The following is an 18,776-nucleotide window of genomic DNA, read 5'->3' as shown; positions in this document are numbered from 1 at the left end:
CAAATTGAAGCTGAAGTCAATTGGAATTAGCATTTCCTCTTTCTAAGGGATGAAAGGGTCTTTGTGAAATATGATTAGAAGCATTTTAATCCAGTTTCTATTAAATGATGGAGCACAGCACCAAACACCACTGGCAAATGCCAATAATTTACAGCTTTGTTGCGAGACTGATATGAGGAGTGGAAATTGTCTTACATTAAAGGGTTTAGTCACATTAAGGCAGATAGGAGCAGCATGCCATGTCCTGTGCTGCCCTTTGCCTGAGGGTTTCTGACACTCTATTTCTTAGCATTCACATTGATGAACATGTTTCACATTCTAAAAGCAAACTATCCTTCACCCTGCGCCTTTTCCCTTCCGCAGGAACTGAATCGGCTGAGAAAGGCAGCCCTCGCGTTTGGATTTCTGGACCTACTGAAAGGTGTGGCGGATATGCTGGACCGTGAATGCACACTCCTTCCAGACACAGCCCATCCCGATGCTGCATTTCAACTCTCCCATGCCGCCCAGCAACTAAAGTTAGCCAGTACTGGCAACTCAGAGTATGCAGCATACGAGCACAACATTGCCCCTCTGCAGACAGACTTCTCCAGCAGTAGTGCTGACAGGCTATGATTACAACCGAGACTATATTTGGTTCACTTTTGAGGACCTTGCTTTTTAAAACCATTGTTCTGCTGGAAGTGCTGTGCACAAGGTTACAGCAAGGGACATGAGGCTGTTAAAAAACAAATGCTACAAAATCTACCTGCACCAAAAGAAAATCTTTTTTACATGATCTATTTTTTAATAAGCTCTGGCTTTTTGGTTACTCTTAGTGAAGATTAAAATCTCCATTTCTTTGCCTTTTCACTGCACATAAGGATGTGGTATGGTGCAGTTCTTGTACTTTCTCAACTAATCCTTCTCCAGTTACAGTCCAGACCAATCCTGCGTTGGCTCATGTCCGGGTGTTGTACCTGGTTGTAGAGGAGTCCGTGTTTGGGTCCAGGTGTGACTCTGACCGTTCACATTTGGGATTGAAACTGCCACCATTTAGCACTGTGTGTGTAGCTACTTAACCCAACTCTTAACTTAGGCAGAATAAAGAGAAAGATGTGAAAATCATACAGGAGCGATACCTAATCCCTAATGTGATTCACTAGGCAACTAGTTTGAGTGTTGACTTGTCCACAGCTGTTACAAAAACTCAACCATTTTCAGTTATGTGTAGACTTATGAATATTACAATATTCATTACATATCTGAAAGTATCTTCTCATTTGTGTCGAAAGGGAGTAAAAAAAATAAAAGCCTCAAGTTATTAAAATAGCATTTACAAGAATGCATCCAAAGTTAAGCAGGCACTTAAAATTCTAAATTTGAATTAATTCAGGAAATATTTGTGGAGCAGACTACGATCCAGAACTCTGCAATCTCTTAGTAATGTAGACTGTAGAGCAGGAAACTAATTAATAATAATCTTTATTGTCAGAAGTAGGCTTACATTAACACTGTAATGAAGTTACTGTGAAAAGCCCCTAGTTGCCACACTCCAGCGCCTGTTCAGGTACACGGAGAATTCAAAATGTCCAAATTACCTAACAGCACGTCTTTCGGGACTTGTGGGAGGAAACCGGAGCACCCGGGAGGAAACCCACGCAGACACGGGGAGAACGTGCAGACTCGACACACACAGTGACCCAAGCCGGGAATCGAACCTGGGACCCTACCGCTGTGAAGCCATAGTGCTATCATGCTGCATTGGATCATACCCAAAGCTGCAATAGCAAAGATAAACCTGTGATCAACTTCGGCGGAAGCATGACAGGTATATTGGGGATGTGTTTGAAATCTAGACCATTGCTATTCCAGTGGTGGTTAGTTTCTTTTAATTTACAACGGCTTCAGTAACTGAAGGTTTTAAAAAAGTGAACTATTTTTAAACTGCTTGCTGACAGTTGCAATTTTGTTGGGGTTGATTTCATTGCCAGTTACAGAGTAAGTATCTTGTAGATGTTAACTCTGATTAAGTTTACGGAAACATGTTCTTGCTGACTAATCAAACTGTCATTTTTGATTGCTATCTTATCACCATCAACAACAAAAACCTTTGCAGTTTCCTTCCCTGTCAAGCTGTGACATGTTTCAAACACTGAGGCAGCACCCTTTAGAATGACACAATCTATGCTTTGTCATTTAGTGTTTTTCAAAGTTTTTCGTGGGACCCACTTTGCCAGCCAGCTGGCCTTCGTGTCCCACGCCATGTTTGCTTACTTTTCATGCAAAAGGCAGCCTGCTTGGTCCTCACATTCTCCAATCAGCTTCACAGGAGGGCATTGTGCATACCAGGTGCAGACTTCAACCTCAAAAGGAATTTTTCACCCACCGCTTATCTTTCAAATTATAAACCATCTCGCATTTGCCAGTACATCTCTGCATATAACACGCATGGGCTTTGCATCCTTTGTGCAGTCTTCATTTTTGTGCAAACAGAAAATCCAACCTCCCATGTAGGCCATCATGAAGGGTAATAGCAACAAAATGCTTGTTTTACTCCGTACTGGATTCTCCTGTGAGATGCTACTCCAGAATGCTGACAGTCTTGTAGGCTTTTGGCATGTTTTTACATGTGCTGTTGCAGGTCAGGTACAGCAGCTTAGTCTCTTTGTTGGACTCAACTGGGGTCTCAACCTCAAATGGAATTTTTCACCCACCACTCATCTTTCACAAACTAAACCGTCTCCTCTCATTTGCCAGAACTTCTCTGCATATAACGCACGTGGGCTTTGCATCCTTATTTGCATTGGCACAGTTGACAGAACCACACCTCAAGAAATCATCTTTAAACTGCTTTGTTCCCAAGTTAAGTTTCTTCTTTGTAGGCTGTTAACCAGAGGCCTTGGAGCTCTTGTACAGAGCTAACACTAGCCCTACGCTGGACTCTCCTGAGCAGCTCTCTCCAGATTCAGAGAGATCCTGGCCGGTCGGTTTACTGCCTATTTGTGTCTTTGGCCGTCTCTTTCTTGAAATAAAATGATTCCGTTTCAGTCCTCGCCTTGCCAGAAGCTAGAAAAAGGAAGAAGCTCTCCTGTGTGATTTGGCAGCAAAAGCACTTGCATACGGGGTGCTTGACGCAAAGTACGTGCAGGGCACGTGACCTGCTCACAGCTGCTGCTTAAGGCCAGAGGACTGCACACCGCCTCATTTTTTAATTTACAATTCTCAATAAAAATGCCAGTAGCAGCCTTTGTGCATTTCTCCCACAATCAGGACCACCACGACCAATCGCTCCACAACCCTCCCACCACCACACTTCGAAAACTTTGATGAATAGTACCATATTCCGTATCCCACTAACCCTCTGGAGGGGGGAAATTCTTCCAACTTCCCCACTCCATTCTATGATACTGTTGGATGTTTATCTTATTAACCCCTGAACCAAACTTTCATCATTTTTAATTCCTTTGGTATTTGGATTATTATCCTTTGTTGGTTCTTAACTTCCTTCTTGGAAACAACTGTGTAGCCATTTCAGAGGACAGTTAAAAATCAGCCACATTGCTGAGAATCTGGAGTCACATGTAGGTCAGACCGGGTAAGGATGACAGATTTCCTTCCCTAAAGGTACATAGTGAACCAGGTTCACTAACATAAGAACGAGGAGCAGGAGTCGGCCACCTGGCCCCTCGGGCCTGCTCCACCATTCAATGAGATCATGGCTGATCTTTTGTGGACTCAGCTCTACTTTCCGGCCCGAACACCACAACCCTTAATCCCTTTATTCTTCAAAAAACTATCTTTATCTTAAAAACATTTAATGAAGGAGCCTCAAGTGCTTCACTGGGCAAGGAATTCCATAGATTCACAACCCTTTGGGTGAAGAAGTTCCTCCTAAACTCAGTCCTAAATCTACTTCCCCTTATTTTGAGACTATGCCCCCTAGTTCTGCTTTCACCCGCCAGTGGAAACAACCTGCCCGCATCTATCCTATCTAATCCCTTCATAATTTCATATGTTTCTATAAGATCCCCCCCCCATCCTTCTAAATTCTAACGAGTACAGTCCGTCTACTCAACCTCTCCTCGTAATCCAACCCCTTCAGCTCTGGGATTAACCTAGTGAATCTCCTCTGCACACCCTCCAGTGCCAGTACGTCCTTTCTCAAGTAAGGAGACCAACACTGAACAGAATACTCCAGGTGTGGCCTCACTAACACCTTATACAATTGCAGCATAACCTCCCTAGTCTTAAACTCCATCCCTCTAGCAATGAAGGACAAAATGTCATTTGCCTTCTTAATCACCTGATGCACCTGTAAACCAACTTTTTGCGACTCATGCACTAGCACACCCAGGTCTCTGCACAGCAGCATGTTTTAATATTTTCTCATTTAAATAATCCCTTCTGCTGTTATTCAAACCAAATTGGATAACCTCACATTTGTCAACATTGTATTCCATCTGCCAGACCCTAGCCTATCCAAATCCCTCTGAAGACTTCCAGTATCCTCTGCACTTTTTGCTTTACCGCTCATCTTAGTGCCGTCTGCAGACTTAGCCACATTGCCCTTGGTCCCCAACTCCAAATCATCTATGTAAATTGTGAACAATTGTGGGCCCAACACTGATCCCTGAGGGACACCACTAGCTACTGATTGCCAACCAGAGAAACACCCATTAATCCCCACTCTTTGCTTTCTATTAATTAACCAATCCTCTGTCCATGCTACTTTCCCCTTAATGCCATGCATCTTTATCTTATGCAGAAACCTTTTGTGTGGCACCTTGTCAAAGGCTTTCTGGAAATCCAGATATACCACATCCATTGGTTCCCCATTATCTACCGCACTGGTAAGGTCCTCAAAAAATTCCACTAAATTAGTTAGGCACGACCTGCCCTTTATGAACCCATGCTGCGTCTGCCCAATGGGACAATTTCCATCCAGATGCCTCGCTATTTCTTCCTTGATAGATTCCAGCATCTTCACTACTACCGAAGTTAAGCTCACTGGCCTATAATTACCCGCTTTCTGCCTACCTCCTTTTTTAAACAGTGGTGTCACGTTTGCTAATTTCCAATCCACCGGGACCACCCCAGAGTCCAGTGAAGTTTGGTAAATTATCACTAGTGCATTTGCAATTTCCCTAGCCATCTCTTTTAGCACTCTGGGATGCATTCCATCAGGGCCAGGAGACTTGTCTACCTTTAGCCCCATTAGCATGCCCATCACTACCTCCTTAGTGATAACAATCTCTCAAGGTCCTCACCTGTCATAGCCTCATTTCCATCAGTCACTGGCATGTTATTTGTGTCTTCCACTGTGAAGACCGACCGAAAAAACCTGTTCAGTTCCTCAGCCATTTCCTCATCTCCCATTATTAAATCTCCCTTCTCATCCTCTAAAGGACCAATATTTACCTTAGCCACACTTTTTTTGTTTTATATATTTGTAGAAACTTTTACTGTTTTTATATTCTGAGCAAATTTACTCTCAATCTATCTTACTCTTCTTTATAGCTTTTTTAGTAGCTTTCTGTTGCCCCCTAAAGATTTCCCAGTCCTCTAGTCTCCCACTCATTTTTGCTACTTTGTACACTTTTTCTTTCAATTTGATACTCTCCTTTATTTCCTTAGATATCCACGGTCGATTTTCCCTCTTTCTACCGTCCTTCCTTTTTGTTGGTATAAACCTTTGCTGAGTACTGTGAAAAATCGCTTTGAGGGTTCTCCACTGTTCCACCATAAAGTTTTTGCTCCCAGTCTACCTTAGCTAGTTCTTCTCTCATCCCATTGTAATCTCCTTTGTTTAAGCACAAAACACTAGTGTTTGATTTTACCTTCTCACCCTCCATCTGTATTTTAAATTCCACCATATTGTGATCACTCCTTTCGAGAGGATCCCTAACTATGAGATCCTGAATCAATCCTGTCTCATTACACAGGACCAGGTCTAGGACCACTTGGTTCCTCGTAGGTTCCATTACATACTGTTCTATAAACTCCTCCTCAAGGCTGCCTTGACCCACCTGGTTAAACCAATCGACATGTAGATTAAAATCCCCCATGATAACTGCTGTACCATTTCTACATGCATCAGTTATTTCTTTGTTTATTGCCTGCCCCACCATAATGTTACTATTTGGTGGCCAATAGACTACTCCTATCAGTGACTTTTTCGCCTTACTATTCCTGATTTCCACCCAAATGGATTCAACCTTATCCTCCATAGCACCGATGTCATCCTTAAATAACAGAGCTCCACCACCTCCCTTACCATCCACTCTGTCCTTCCGAATAGTTTGATACCCTCGGATATTTAACTCCCAGTCGTGACCATCCTTTAACCATGTTTCAGTAATGGCCACTAAATCATAGTCATTCACGATGATTTGCGCCATCAACTAATTTATCTTATTCCGAATACTACGAGCATTCAGGTAAAGTACACTTATGTTGGCTTTTTTTTTTAACCTCTGTTCTGAATCTTAACACCTCGATCGTTAACCTCTCCCAAGTTATATTTCCTCTTAACTTTTCTCCTAATTTTCCTCGTCGTTGAACCCATATCTTCATGTAACAACCTGCCGCGTCGCTTACCATTAATGTTTTTACTTCCCGTTTTATTCCTTTTAGTATTCTTGGTCCTGTTCACCGAGCTCCCCTAAACGTCCTTTTTGGTAGTTCTATGGTCACCATACTTGCTATTTATGCCATATTTTATTTAATAATTCAAATTCCCAGCTGCCATGGTAGGATTTGAAAGTGAATGTCTGGATCAGTACTCCACACCTCTGGATTACTAATCCAGTAACAATCACTAAACTGCCATATTTCCTCCCCGCCTAATCTTGATAAACTCATCAATTCCCAACCTTTATTTGAGCAAAGTAACCCAATCTAGCTTTCACCTCCAACATGGACACCATTCTAACTTGGATACGTACCTCTTGCTATTCCTTAGGTGTGCTGGGTCAGTCTCCCATTGTAGTAGCATCAACACTCTTCAACACTGTGGGGAAGGACTACACTTCTGTCTTCTCCCAAGAAATAGCACCAGAAAATGAATCTGTCCTTAGCAGTGATGGAAACGACCCAATGATTCAGAAAAACAAATTAATCTCTAATTTTTAGTGAAACTTTGTTCTATCATATTCCTGGAATCGGGTGAAGAGTTGTACAGAACACATTCAGCTGGGCCTGAACCACGATCCTCCACCAATCCAACAGTCCCTGCTTTTTATCATCAATAATTCTGACATAAAAAGGCCAGAGTTTAATTTGCCTTTTCAATAACCTCCCTGAATAATCTTCCTTCTTTCGGAAAGTTTATTTCTCCATCCTTACTGCTGTCTGTATCTACATTGTTAATTTTATCATTTGGTGCATCATTTCTTTCCTGTTTATTTTGCCAGTCTTTTATAGACCTGCACCAATGAGCCCATTTCTCTAACCTCCAGGCACTTTCGGTGTTTGCTCTGCTCCTTCATTTAGCATCATCAGCAAACTACTCCTGTGCACATCTAAATCATATCTATATACATATGTAAGAGCAGCCCTCTTGCAATTTCTGCAAAATGTTCAGTTAGTTAAGTACAATTGTCCTTTACCCATTGCCTTTCTAAATTAAAATTTTACAGCAAATTCAGGGCCAAGGTTTAAACTGCCTTTGAGCGTCCAATCTGCCTCTATTATCTGAGATGGATATCAGACTACATAATGCTTCTGCCAATTAATTTGCCTACAATAGACTCAGACATGGTGAGCAACAATGGAAACTATAGACCCAGTCATCTGTTCCTCTTCAGCATGCTATAATATTTCTCATTTAAAACAAATTTTGTCGAATCATTTATGAAAGTTCAACCATGTAAAACCAAAATAACATTCCAGTAATGTACCAAGCAGCTAGATGCAGCTCTCCTATCATATCAATCTCTGCTTTACAATTGTCAGTCAATACAGAGAATACAAGGAGCAAGGTAGAATTTGCTAGTCTTCAGATCATTACAGAGCATCACTACCAACAGGCCTACATTGAGTTCTAGTGTACATGGACATGCCTTCCAAAAAGGTTATGGTACCTGTGTAGGGGGAAAAATCTAGGAGGGCCTTTCTATGTGTTTTATACTCACTCAAGTTGAGCCACTGATGTTTGGAGCAGTGTTGGAAATGACACTCTTGGTGCCAGATTCTGTACCATGTGTAACTTTTAGTGAAATCGGTATTGCACTTTATCCAATTAAAAATTGTATCTATAATCTACATTTGTGCAGAATACATAGTTTTGAGTGAGCTCCAGTCTGTTACCTGTATCCTAATCCAGGTCCTGTTCAATCCACACCCATGTCTGCTGATCAACACAGACTTCCAGTTTACCAACACCTTAACTTTAAAATTCTCATTCTCGAGTTCACTTTGCTCCATTGCCTTGTCCTTTTCCCATCGCTCTAACTTTCCTAAACCTCTCAATCTTTCCTGGCTTAATGTTTCCTAAAATCTACTTTTCTGATCGAGCCTTTAGTCACGTGGCCTAGTTTCTTTGGTCATTATCAATTTCTGTAAGTGCCTTGGAGCATTTTCTTTCTTTAAAGGCACTTACAGAAATGCAAATTACTCTTGTATGTCGACCATTCATTTTACCAAATTGCTAAAACGTAATAAGGCTCTAAATTAAGCACGGTACTGGAGTTAATTTCTCAAGGCAAAGAATTGAAAAGCACAACAGTTACACTCAATTCATATAGGTCCTTGGTTAGACTGTTGGAGTGCTACGATTAGTTGTAGTGTCTGTAATTAAAAGATATAAATGCACTGGAGAAGATGCAATAAAGATTTTCTACAATGATCTGAACTGAGGGGTTATACTCATCAGAAAGGAGTAAATACACTGGGGCTATTTCCTCTAGAAAAGCAGAAGACTGCGTGGTGACAGATCATGCTGGGATAGACAGTGGGCATACACATGTTTCAACTGATGCAAGATAGTGACTAATAAATCCAATAGGGAATTCAGGAGAAACTTCTTTACCCAGAACTGGGTCAGAATGTGGAACTCATTCCCACAGGAAGTAGTCGAGATGTAGATGCATTTAAGCAGAAGTTAGCTAAACAGGAGAAAGGAATAAAAGGATTTGATAGGTCAAGATGAAGTACGGTGAAAGGAATTTGGCCTGACTAGATCTATTGGGCCAAAGGGTCAGTTTCTGTTCTGTAAATACTTTGTAATATTAGAAATCTATTCTAAACTGCAATATTAAATGACCTGTTACTCAATGACATTTATCTTTGGACTAATTCTTTCTTTATCCTACTCACACAGTTTCCTCCAACCCATCATGTAACAATAAGTAAAGACAAAAGCAGCCACTTACAAAGAATGACTAACTGGATGGAATTTAAACTAGTTATTCAATCCCGGTTTAAGGACATTGTGCAAAGAGTTCATGGGTATCAGAATTTCTGGCACTCCTTTATATTCAATTGAATTATAATTTTAATATATAAAATTGATTATCAGTTCAGTTCAAGTGATGTTATACAGTGGCAGTTCAGTTCATGTGATTCAATAATATAATCAAAGCATAAGTTCTAATATACACCAATAAACCATCGTAACTCTTAAAAGCTTTGTGGAATGGGGAGGGTCAATATCAGCTGTTAACTTTGTAAATACTGTACCAAATGAATGCATGCTCTAGTTGTGATTAAGAGTAGCTGATACTAGTTGGAGAAACGTTAGGTAACATATATATCAACCAGTTTCCACCTGGTGGGGGGGGAAAGAGAAGAGAAACTGGAAGGAAAAGTAGTCTATGTTTGTTATCCAGGGTTTTGTGAATAAACCTGAAACCTATGTTGAAGGCAGACTGGCTCCAGCTTCTGCCTTTGCCAGAAAGATGTACAACGAGTTATCAGGCTGGATTTAAAAAATCCAGTTCAAGGGCAGAACAGTGAGTGCTTGTAAATGGTTGCCTTACAGACTGGAGGATGACAAGAGTGTTTTCCAAGGGTTTGTGTGAGCATATTGGAAAAGGGAGTAAAATTTGCTGAAAATATGAAACTGGAGGTGTGGCTAACAGCAAGGATGATACCAATTGACTGATATAAATTGATGATATTAATCAATCAATAAATTGACTGTAACAGCACAGATAGACTAGCAGAATGGGCAAAGAAGTGGCAGATGCAACTTAAGAGTGGGTAATACGTTTTGGCAAAAGGGATAGGGAGAGGCAATATAGACTTAATGGGACAGTTCTAAAGAGAGTGTGCAAGGCCAGAGGGACATGGGATTCATGTTCATAGATCTTTGAATGTGGTAGGATATACAGAGAGAGTAGTTAACAAAGTATATGGAATCCTGGTCTTCTAAAGAGAGGTATTGAATACAAAGGCAGGATAGATGTGCTGAACCTTTTATAAAGCTCTGGTTCGACCAAATTGTGAAGTATTGCATCCAGTTTTGGTGACCATACTGATGAAGGAGATGAAGGCTCTTGAGGATGCAGCAGAAATTTACCGGAATGGTTTCAAAGTTGAAGGATTTTAGTTACAAGGTTAGGGTTGGAGAAGCTGGGATTGTTCTCCTTGGAGCAAAGGAAATCGAGGAGATCGGATAGAGATGTAAAATCGGATAGGGCAGCATGGTAGCATCGTGTATAGCACAATTGCTTCACAGCTCCAGGGTCCCAGGTTCGATTCCCCGCTGGGTCACTGTCTGTGCGGAGTCTGCACATCCTCCCCGTGTCTGCGTGGGTTTCCTCCGGGTGCTCCGGTTTCCTCCCACAGTCCAAAGATGTGCAGGTTAGGTGGATTGGCCATGATAAGTTGCCCTTGGTGTCCAAAATTGCCCTTAGTGTTGGGTGGGGTTACTGGGTTATGGGGATAGGGTGGAGGTGTTGACCTTGGGTAGGGTGCTCTTTCCAAGAGCCGGTGCAAACTTGATGGGCCGAATGGCCTCCTTCTGCACTGTAAATTCTATGATAAAAGAGTATGACCGGTTTAGATAGAGTACACAAAAAGATGTAGATTAGCTAATAGTACGAGAATTAGAAACAGATACTAGGTTTTGGGCAAAGGAAGGAAGAACTGCTTTACCCTTTCTTAATGACCTGGAACGTGCTGCCCATGACAGTAGTTGAGATGATCAATGAAGAGGAAATTGGATAGGCACCTGGGAGAAACAAACTTGCAGAGCTCAAGGGATAGAAGCAGGGAAAGGGGATGGCACTGCCTGTATCCTCTACAGAGCCAGCACAGCACACAAGGACATTCAGCCATCATGACTCGATGATCCCAGCCACACAGGCTGATTTAGAGGTGTTGATCTCACGCCTTTGAAAATCGCTTATTGTCACAAGTAGGCTTCAAATGAAGTTACCGTGAAAAGCCCCTAGTTGCCACATTCCGGCACCTGTTCGGGGAGGCTGGTACGGGAATTGAACCGTGCTGCTGGCCTGCCTTGGTCTGCTTTCAAAGCCAGCGATTTAGCCCTATGCTAAACAGCCCCTTACCTGAACCGTTGGATCAAACAGAAGCTTGAAATCATCCCAACAGTGCCCATTATTCTCCTGATATTTTACAGTTCGGTGTATTGTTTTTAATAATCTTACTATATGTAAAAATAATTAAAGTGTGCAGACAGAAATCTCAGTGACAATGCAACGAAACACAAAATTGACAAACAAGGCACCAATTTTCCATTAACTTGGATGGTTTTAACTTAAATGGTTGAAATTACGGTTTGTGATCCTTAAAACACTGGTTAAAGCTCTGGAATCCAATGTGAATGCAGTAGATTAATTTATGCATTTAAACAAACTGTTGATCTTGTTTGTGACATTATTTGAATTTGTTTAAACTTGTCCATTATTGCCCAAATAATCTACACCAGAGAGTACCCTCCCCCGCCAAGGAACAGTGCAATTTATCACATTTCAATTCACCTTAAATGGCATGGGATTTACAATTTGTAAAAGTGGAACATTAGAGCACCGGATGGGGACATTAGGTGGGGACACATGGACACTGAGAGAAGTTGCAACAACCAAGTCTTACAGGACATTTAAACCTCATATGGAGATAAACTAAATTATGACCACCGGTTTTCACTAATGTTCACAATTTATTCAAATCACAGTGAGTCCTTTCTAATGAAAACAGCAGCTCCCCATCTCTAACTGTCTCAGGAAAGCCTGTTCATTCCATTACACTTTAAAACCTTGAACAAAACTGGGAATATTCTGATCTAAGCCACTTGGTTCTTCCAAATTCATTGCAATTGTCTACATTAAAAAACACAAAAAGAATGAAAATTCAACAGCTTGCATATATTTAAGTGATCAGATATCTTGGTGTGAATGGCAATGATCCAACCTTGGGAGGTTTAACACAGCGAGACAACCCAGCCCAACAGCTTCACTCTTGCAGTTATCGCTGACCATCTCACACTGGATTAAAGCTTCATAATTTACATTAAAGTACCCCATTCTCATTAAATGTGTTTGGTCGTCATCTTTGTTACATTAACATTCATGAGCATGACTGCAGGGTGGTTCAGTGGGTGTAACTGAACCAAGGAACTCGCCTCGGAGTCTGTATTGCAATTCTCCATTGGAGAAGGGGTCTAATGGATGGAATGTCCACCTTGTGCTGGTTATAAGAAAGCAGCAGAGTGCTGAAACATTGCTCCTGCTCTCACACAAAATAATACATGGTGGAGGGTAATGGAGCTTAAACTACCCAATTTAAAAATAATTTTCTTAATTCCAGAAAGCCTGAGAAACAGCAACATTATTAATCTGTCTAATAATGTCCACTGATAGGGCGGCACGGTGGCACAGTGAGTTAGCCCTGCTGCCTCACGGCACTGAGGTCCCAGGTTCGATCCCGGCTCTGGGTCACTGTCTGTGTGGAGTTTGCACATTCTCCCCGTGTTTGCGTGGGTTTCGCCCCCACAACCCAAAGATGTGCAGCGTAGGTGGATTGGCCACACTAAGTTGCCCCTTAACTGGAAAAAATGAATTGGGTACTCTAAATTTTAAAAAAAATAATGCCCACTGATTGTTTGGAGACGCCCATTCATTGCTCAGTCACGTTGGATAAATCAAAGTTATATCGCAACATAAAACCAATTTCACTTTATAAAATTACTCTGCTGAATTGGAAAAAAATACACTTTTACCAAGGGTGCTGGATAACTTGTTATGCATCAATTTTCCTTCCACAAGAGTGTGCATTTCTTCAAACATGTACATTTATGAGGGGAAAAGACAAAGTGAATATTTCCATCGGTACCCAGGAGTGTGCTTGGTTATTGCGAAATTCTCCTCAGCAAGGCTGACCGATGAGGTGCAAATGGCTACACTTGCGACGGTGGGATACGGTAGGAGATTAGTGAAGGTTTATTGACACTTTGCCGTTGACTTTTCTCACCTCCAAAAAAGTACAGTGTTTATATAAAGGCAGTAAGTTTACATTTAATTAAAATATTTGAGGTGGTTCTCCAACTCAAGAAATAAAGACACATCCCTTCTAGCGCAGCTTGCGTTTCTTTGGGCGGAGGCGCTTGTTACTTTGTTTGTAGAGGTGTCGGAAATTAATGAACAAACCTAGAAAAAAAAGAGAGAATCCCATCATAATCATATCGGATTCAGATGTCTAGATTCCGCAGCCAGGGAAAACAACCTCTCTGTGTCTAACCTGTGTTAAGGGCACGGCTGTTGGCAAATGCAGAGTTGTTCAAATGCCAGAAGGGAAACTTGAAAGCACATGCGAGAATGACTCGACAATTGTTTCAACAAAAGGCAAACAGAATAATCCCCACACCATTTCAACCAAAGAACATGGGTCTGATACCATTTGGGACATCACCAAATCTTTCAATAACACTAAACAAGTGCAGGTGGCACAGTGGTTAGCACTGCTGCCTCACAGCACCAAGGTCCCAGGTTCGATCTTGACCCTGGGTCACTGTCCGTGTGGAGTTTGCACATTCTCCCCGTGTCTGCGTGGGTTTCGCCCCCACAACCCAAAGATGTGCAGGTTAGGAGGATTGGCCGCGCTAAATTTCCCCTTAATTGGAAAAATGAATTGGGTACTGTAAATTTATTTTAAAAATCACTAAACAACTGCAATAACATTGCTGTCTTACAATCACTATCAGCTTTAAATCACTTCCTATAATATTTTGTCTCTACGGGTTATTCTAAAACTGCCCTCCATTGAGCCCTGGTGATGTAACAATGTGTGTAGAGAACAGAGTTCCAGTGAGGGAGGTCATTGCACCTCGACACTCTGACTCTTAGCCATTAGTCTCCTTTAGTCCCTGAGTTTATCTGACACACAAAACTTTTACAGCAGCATATTCCCTGTGTTGATAATAAGGAAGAGACTGAACAAAAATTAGAGCAATTAGACCATTAGACCAGAGTGCTCCAGAGACGAGAGATGGAACTCACCTAAGAACATAACAATAAGGTAACCTCGCAAGAAGTAGGAGAAACTGAATGAAATGTTGAACGGGTTGGGCAGTAGAATACTAAATCTTCCAGTTTCATCAAAATAAGCAATAGACTGAACCACACACACCGCTGTGAAGGAGAGGAATACGAGTTGTAGTTAGTACATGTGAAGCTATGAAGAAACACAAACTGCTAGATATATAGAGGAATTCGGCAAGATAAACCAACTTCACATTTCTCCCAAAGAGCATGATATATGTACAAACTGTTATTCTAGTGGTTTCAGATTCTGTCAATAATGTAAAGTATGTACAAATTTCAGAACCAACCTTCAGCAATGACTCCGAGTGGATAGAGAGGAATCCAAATGGTATATCTGATCCAGGTCAGCATTCTCCACTCTGTGTCTATACAGGACAGCATGTAATATGGGTACCTATTTCAATAACAAAACAATGCTTTATGTACATTTCCTCAACGTAGCAGATACCATTAATATACAGTCCAACGACAATACAGATTTTAAAGCTAAATGCTGCTCCATCAGTCAGTGAAATGTGTCCCATTCTTACAGTAAGTGCTCCGTCATTTGTTAGTAAAGGAGGGGGTCAGTGCCATAGTGAGAAATTATATTAGCACAGGAGATCAAGATGTAGAATCAGTCCGGGTAGAAGTAAGAAATAGCAAGGGAAAGTAGTCCCGGGTGGGAGTAATCTATAGGTCCCCTAATAATAGCTCCACAGTAAGGCACAGTATAAACCAGGAAATACTGGGGGCTTGTAAGAAAGGAACAACGGTAATCATTGGCGATTTTAATTTGCACATAGGCTGGATTAATCAAATTGGCACGGGTAGGCTCGAGGGAGAGTTCATAGGCTGTATTAGAGATTGTTTCTTGGAACAATATGTTGTCGAACCAATCAGGAAGCAGGCTGTTTCATTTAGTATTGTGTAATGTGATGGGATTAATTAATGATCTTGTAGTAAAGGATACTCTATGGAAGAGTGATCATTGCATGCTTGAATTTGAAACTCAGTTTGGGGGCAATAAACTTGAGTCCCACATTTGTGTTTTGGTGTTAAACCAAGGTAATTCCATAGGCATGACGACAGACTTGGGCCTAGTGGACTGGGAAAAAGACCAAAAGATAGGACAGTTGATGATCAGTGGCAGACACGTAAAGAGATAGTCAATTCCTCCCAACTAAAATATATTCCAGAGAGGAAGAAAAAAAAGATAGATTGTAAGAGGGGGAAAATGCATCTGTGGCTAAGCAAGGAATTCAAGGCAAAATCTAAGGCATATCATATCGCAAAGGTCAGTGGCAGCCTGGAGGATTGGGAAACTATTAAAGATCAATAAAGTGTTACTAAAAAAAGCAATAAAAATAAATTATCAAAGAAATCTACCCCAAAATATAAAAACGGATAGTAAAAGATTCCACAAGTATATAAAAAGGAAGAGTAGCAGCTAAAGTCAACATTGGTCCCTTAGAGGACAAGACTGGGAGTATAATTTTTTTGCCTATGTGCAGAGTGGACAGGGCAAACCCTTAATCCATCTCATTGCTTGCTCCAAAAACCAATTCAAATTGAAGCCAATTCATGGTCTCCACAAAAGAGGCATATAAGATCCAAGCTGTCAAGAACAGGGACTGCATCTCATATTTTTAAAAATATATCTGTCATAAGTTGGCTTACATTAACACTGCAACTCTTGGGCTTGATCTTAGCCAGAAGGCCGAGAAGCAATAAGACTGGGGAGTGAATAATGGGGAACTTCACTGGAACGAAGGAGGTTGAGGGGCGACCTGATAGAGGTATACAAAATTATGAGGGGCATAGACAGAGTGGATAGTCAGAGGCTTTTCCCCAGGGTAGAGGGGTCAATTACTAGGGGGCATAGGTTTAAGGTGAGAGGGGCAAAGTTTAGAGTAGATGTACGAGGCAAGTTTTTTACGCAGAGGGTAGTGGGTGCCTGGAACTCACTACCGGAGGAGGTAGTGGAGGCAGGGACGATAGGGACATTTAAGGGGCATCTTGACAAATATATGAATAGGATGGGAATAGAAGGATACGGACCCAGGAAGTGTAGAAGATTGTAGTTTAGTCGGGCAGTATGGTCAGCACGGGCTTGGAGGGCCGAAGGGCCTGTTCCTGTGCTGTACATTTCTTTGTTCTTTGTTCTTTGTAACACAGAAATGACAATATTTTGCCTGTTTTCACAGTGGAGGACACTAGAACCATTCCAATAGTAACAGATAATGTAGAGGTTGTTGAAAAGGAGGAACTTAAAACAATCATCACTAGGGAAAAGGTACTGAGCCAGGTATTGGGATTAAAGGAAGACAAGTCCCCAGGGTCGGATAGCCTACATCCTGGGATCTTAAAGGAAATGGCAACAGAGATAGTGAAGGCATTGGTTATAATATTCCAAAATTCTCTGGATTCTGGAAGGATTCTAGTTGGGAAAAGGCTAATGTAATGTCCTTGTTCAAAAAAGGAGAAAGGCAAAAAGCAGTAAATTATAGACCAATTAGTTTAACACCTGTCGTTGGAAAACTGTTGAAATCCATTATTAAGGAAGTAGTCACTGGACATTTGGAAAGTCAAAATGCAATCTATCAGAGTCAGCATTGTTTTATGAAGGCAAAATAGTGTTCGATGAATTTGCTCGAATTCTTTGAAGGTGTAACATGCACAGTGGATAATGGGGATCCTGTAGTATATCTGGAGGTGCCACACAATAGATAATATCCCATGGGATTGGGGGCAATATATTAGCTGAGAAAGATTGGCTAACCTATAGAAAGCAGAGAGTGGGGATAAATGAGGATAATTACTTCACTCAAAGTGTCATGAATCTGTGGAATTCTCTACCGCAGAGTGCAGCAGACTCCGGAACACTAAATACATTTAAGGAGATGTATAGGTTTTTAATTAATATCGGGATGAAGGGTCATGGAGTGAAGGGTCATGGAGAGCGAGGATGAAGGGTCATGGAGAGCGAGGATGAAGGGTCATGGAGAGCGAGGATGAAGGGTCATGGAGAGCGAGGATGAAGGGTTATGGAGAGCGAGGATGAAGGGTTATGGAGAGCGAGGATGAAGGGTTATGGAGAGCGAGGATGAAGGGTTATGGAGAGCGGGGATGGAGGGTTATGGAGAGCGGGGATGGAGGGTTATGGAGAGCGAGGATGAAGGGTTATGGAGAGCGAGGATGAAGGGTTATGGAGAGCGAGGATGAAGGGTTATGGAGAGCGAGGATGAAGGATTATGGAGAGCGAGGATGAAGGGTTATGGAGAGCGGGGATGAAGGATTATGGAGAGCAGGGATGAAGGGTTATGGAGAGCGTGGATGAAGGGTCATGGAGAGCGAGGATGAAGGGTTATGGAGAGCGGGGATGAAGGGTTATGGAGAGTGGGGATGAAGGGTCATGGAGAGCGAGGATGAAGGGTCATGGAGAGCGAGGATGAAGGGTCATGGAGAGCGAGGATGAAGGGTTATGGAGAGCGGGGATGAAGGGTTATGGAGAGCGGGGATGGAGGGTTATGGAGAGCAGGGATGAAGGGTTATGGAGAGCGTGGATGAAGGGTCATGGAGAGTGGGGATGAAGGGTCATGGAGAGCGAGGATGAAGGGTTATGGAGAGCGAGGATGAAGGGTTATGGAGAGCGGGGATGAAGGGTTATGGAGAGCAGGGATGAAGGGTTATGGAGAGCGTGGATGAAGGGTCATGGAGAGCGAGGATGAAGGGTCATAGAGAGCGAGGATGAAGGATTATGGAGAGCGAGGATGAAGGGTTATGGAGAGCGGGGATGAAGGGTTATGGAGAGCAGGGATGAAGGGTTATGGAGAGCGTGGATGAAGGGTCATGGAGAGCGAGGATGAAGGGTCATGGAGAGCGAGGATGAAGGATTATGGAGAGCGAGGATGAAGGATTATGGAGAGCGAGGATGAAGGATTATGGAGAGCGAGGATGAAGGGTTATGGAGAGCGGGGATGAAGGATTATGGAGAGCAGGGATGAAGGGTTATGGAGAGCGTGGATGAAGGGTCATGGAGAGCGAGGATGAAGGGTTATGGAGAGCGGGGATGAAGGGTTATGGAGAGCAGGGATGAAGGGTTATGGAGAGCGTGGATGAAGGGTCATGGAGAGCGAGGATGAAGGGTCATGGAGAGCGAGGATGAAGGATTATGGAGAGCGAGGATGAAGGGTTTTGGAGAGCGAGGATGAAGGGTTATGGAGAGCGAGGATGAAGGGTTATGGAGAGCGGATGTGAAGGTGGAGATGAGGCCAAGAGGAGATTAGCCATAATGGCTGAATGGCTTAC

General features: G+C 42.2%; 2 protein-coding genes across 4 annotated transcripts in view; one reads left to right on the top strand and one right to left on the bottom strand.

The window, feature by feature from the left end:
* The window catches only part of LOC140387351 (integrator complex subunit 14-like), a 36,881-nt gene extending 27,625 nt beyond the window's left edge, over window positions 1–9,256 (top strand). For all 3 annotated transcript variants that reach the window (XM_072470303.1, XM_072470305.1, XM_072470302.1), the window contains exon 12: window positions 364–9,256. In XM_072470303.1, coding sequence (XP_072326404.1) covers window positions 364–615 — 252 coding nt within the window. In that variant the 3' untranslated portion in view covers window positions 616–9,256. The remainder of the gene's footprint in view (window positions 1–363) is intronic.
* Window positions 9,257–12,086: 2,830 nt separating this feature from the next.
* LOC140387352 (very-long-chain (3R)-3-hydroxyacyl-CoA dehydratase-like) overlaps window positions 12,087–18,776 on the bottom strand; it is a 47,748-nt gene continuing 41,058 nt past the window's right edge. The window contains exons 9-11 of the mRNA XM_072470306.1: window positions 14,774–14,880; window positions 14,442–14,573; window positions 12,087–13,592 (exon numbers count right to left, since the gene is read on the bottom strand). Coding sequence (XP_072326407.1) covers window positions 13,516–13,592; window positions 14,442–14,573; window positions 14,774–14,880 — 316 coding nt within the window. The 3' untranslated portion in view covers window positions 12,087–13,515. The remainder of the gene's footprint in view (window positions 13,593–14,441; window positions 14,574–14,773; window positions 14,881–18,776) is intronic.

This window comes from Scyliorhinus torazame, chromosome 12 (genome assembly GCF_047496885.1).
Source record: "Scyliorhinus torazame isolate Kashiwa2021f chromosome 12, sScyTor2.1, whole genome shotgun sequence".
Lineage (NCBI taxonomy): Eukaryota > Metazoa > Chordata > Chondrichthyes > Carcharhiniformes > Scyliorhinidae > Scyliorhinus > Scyliorhinus torazame.
This window is presented reverse-complemented; position numbering and strand designations above follow the sequence as displayed.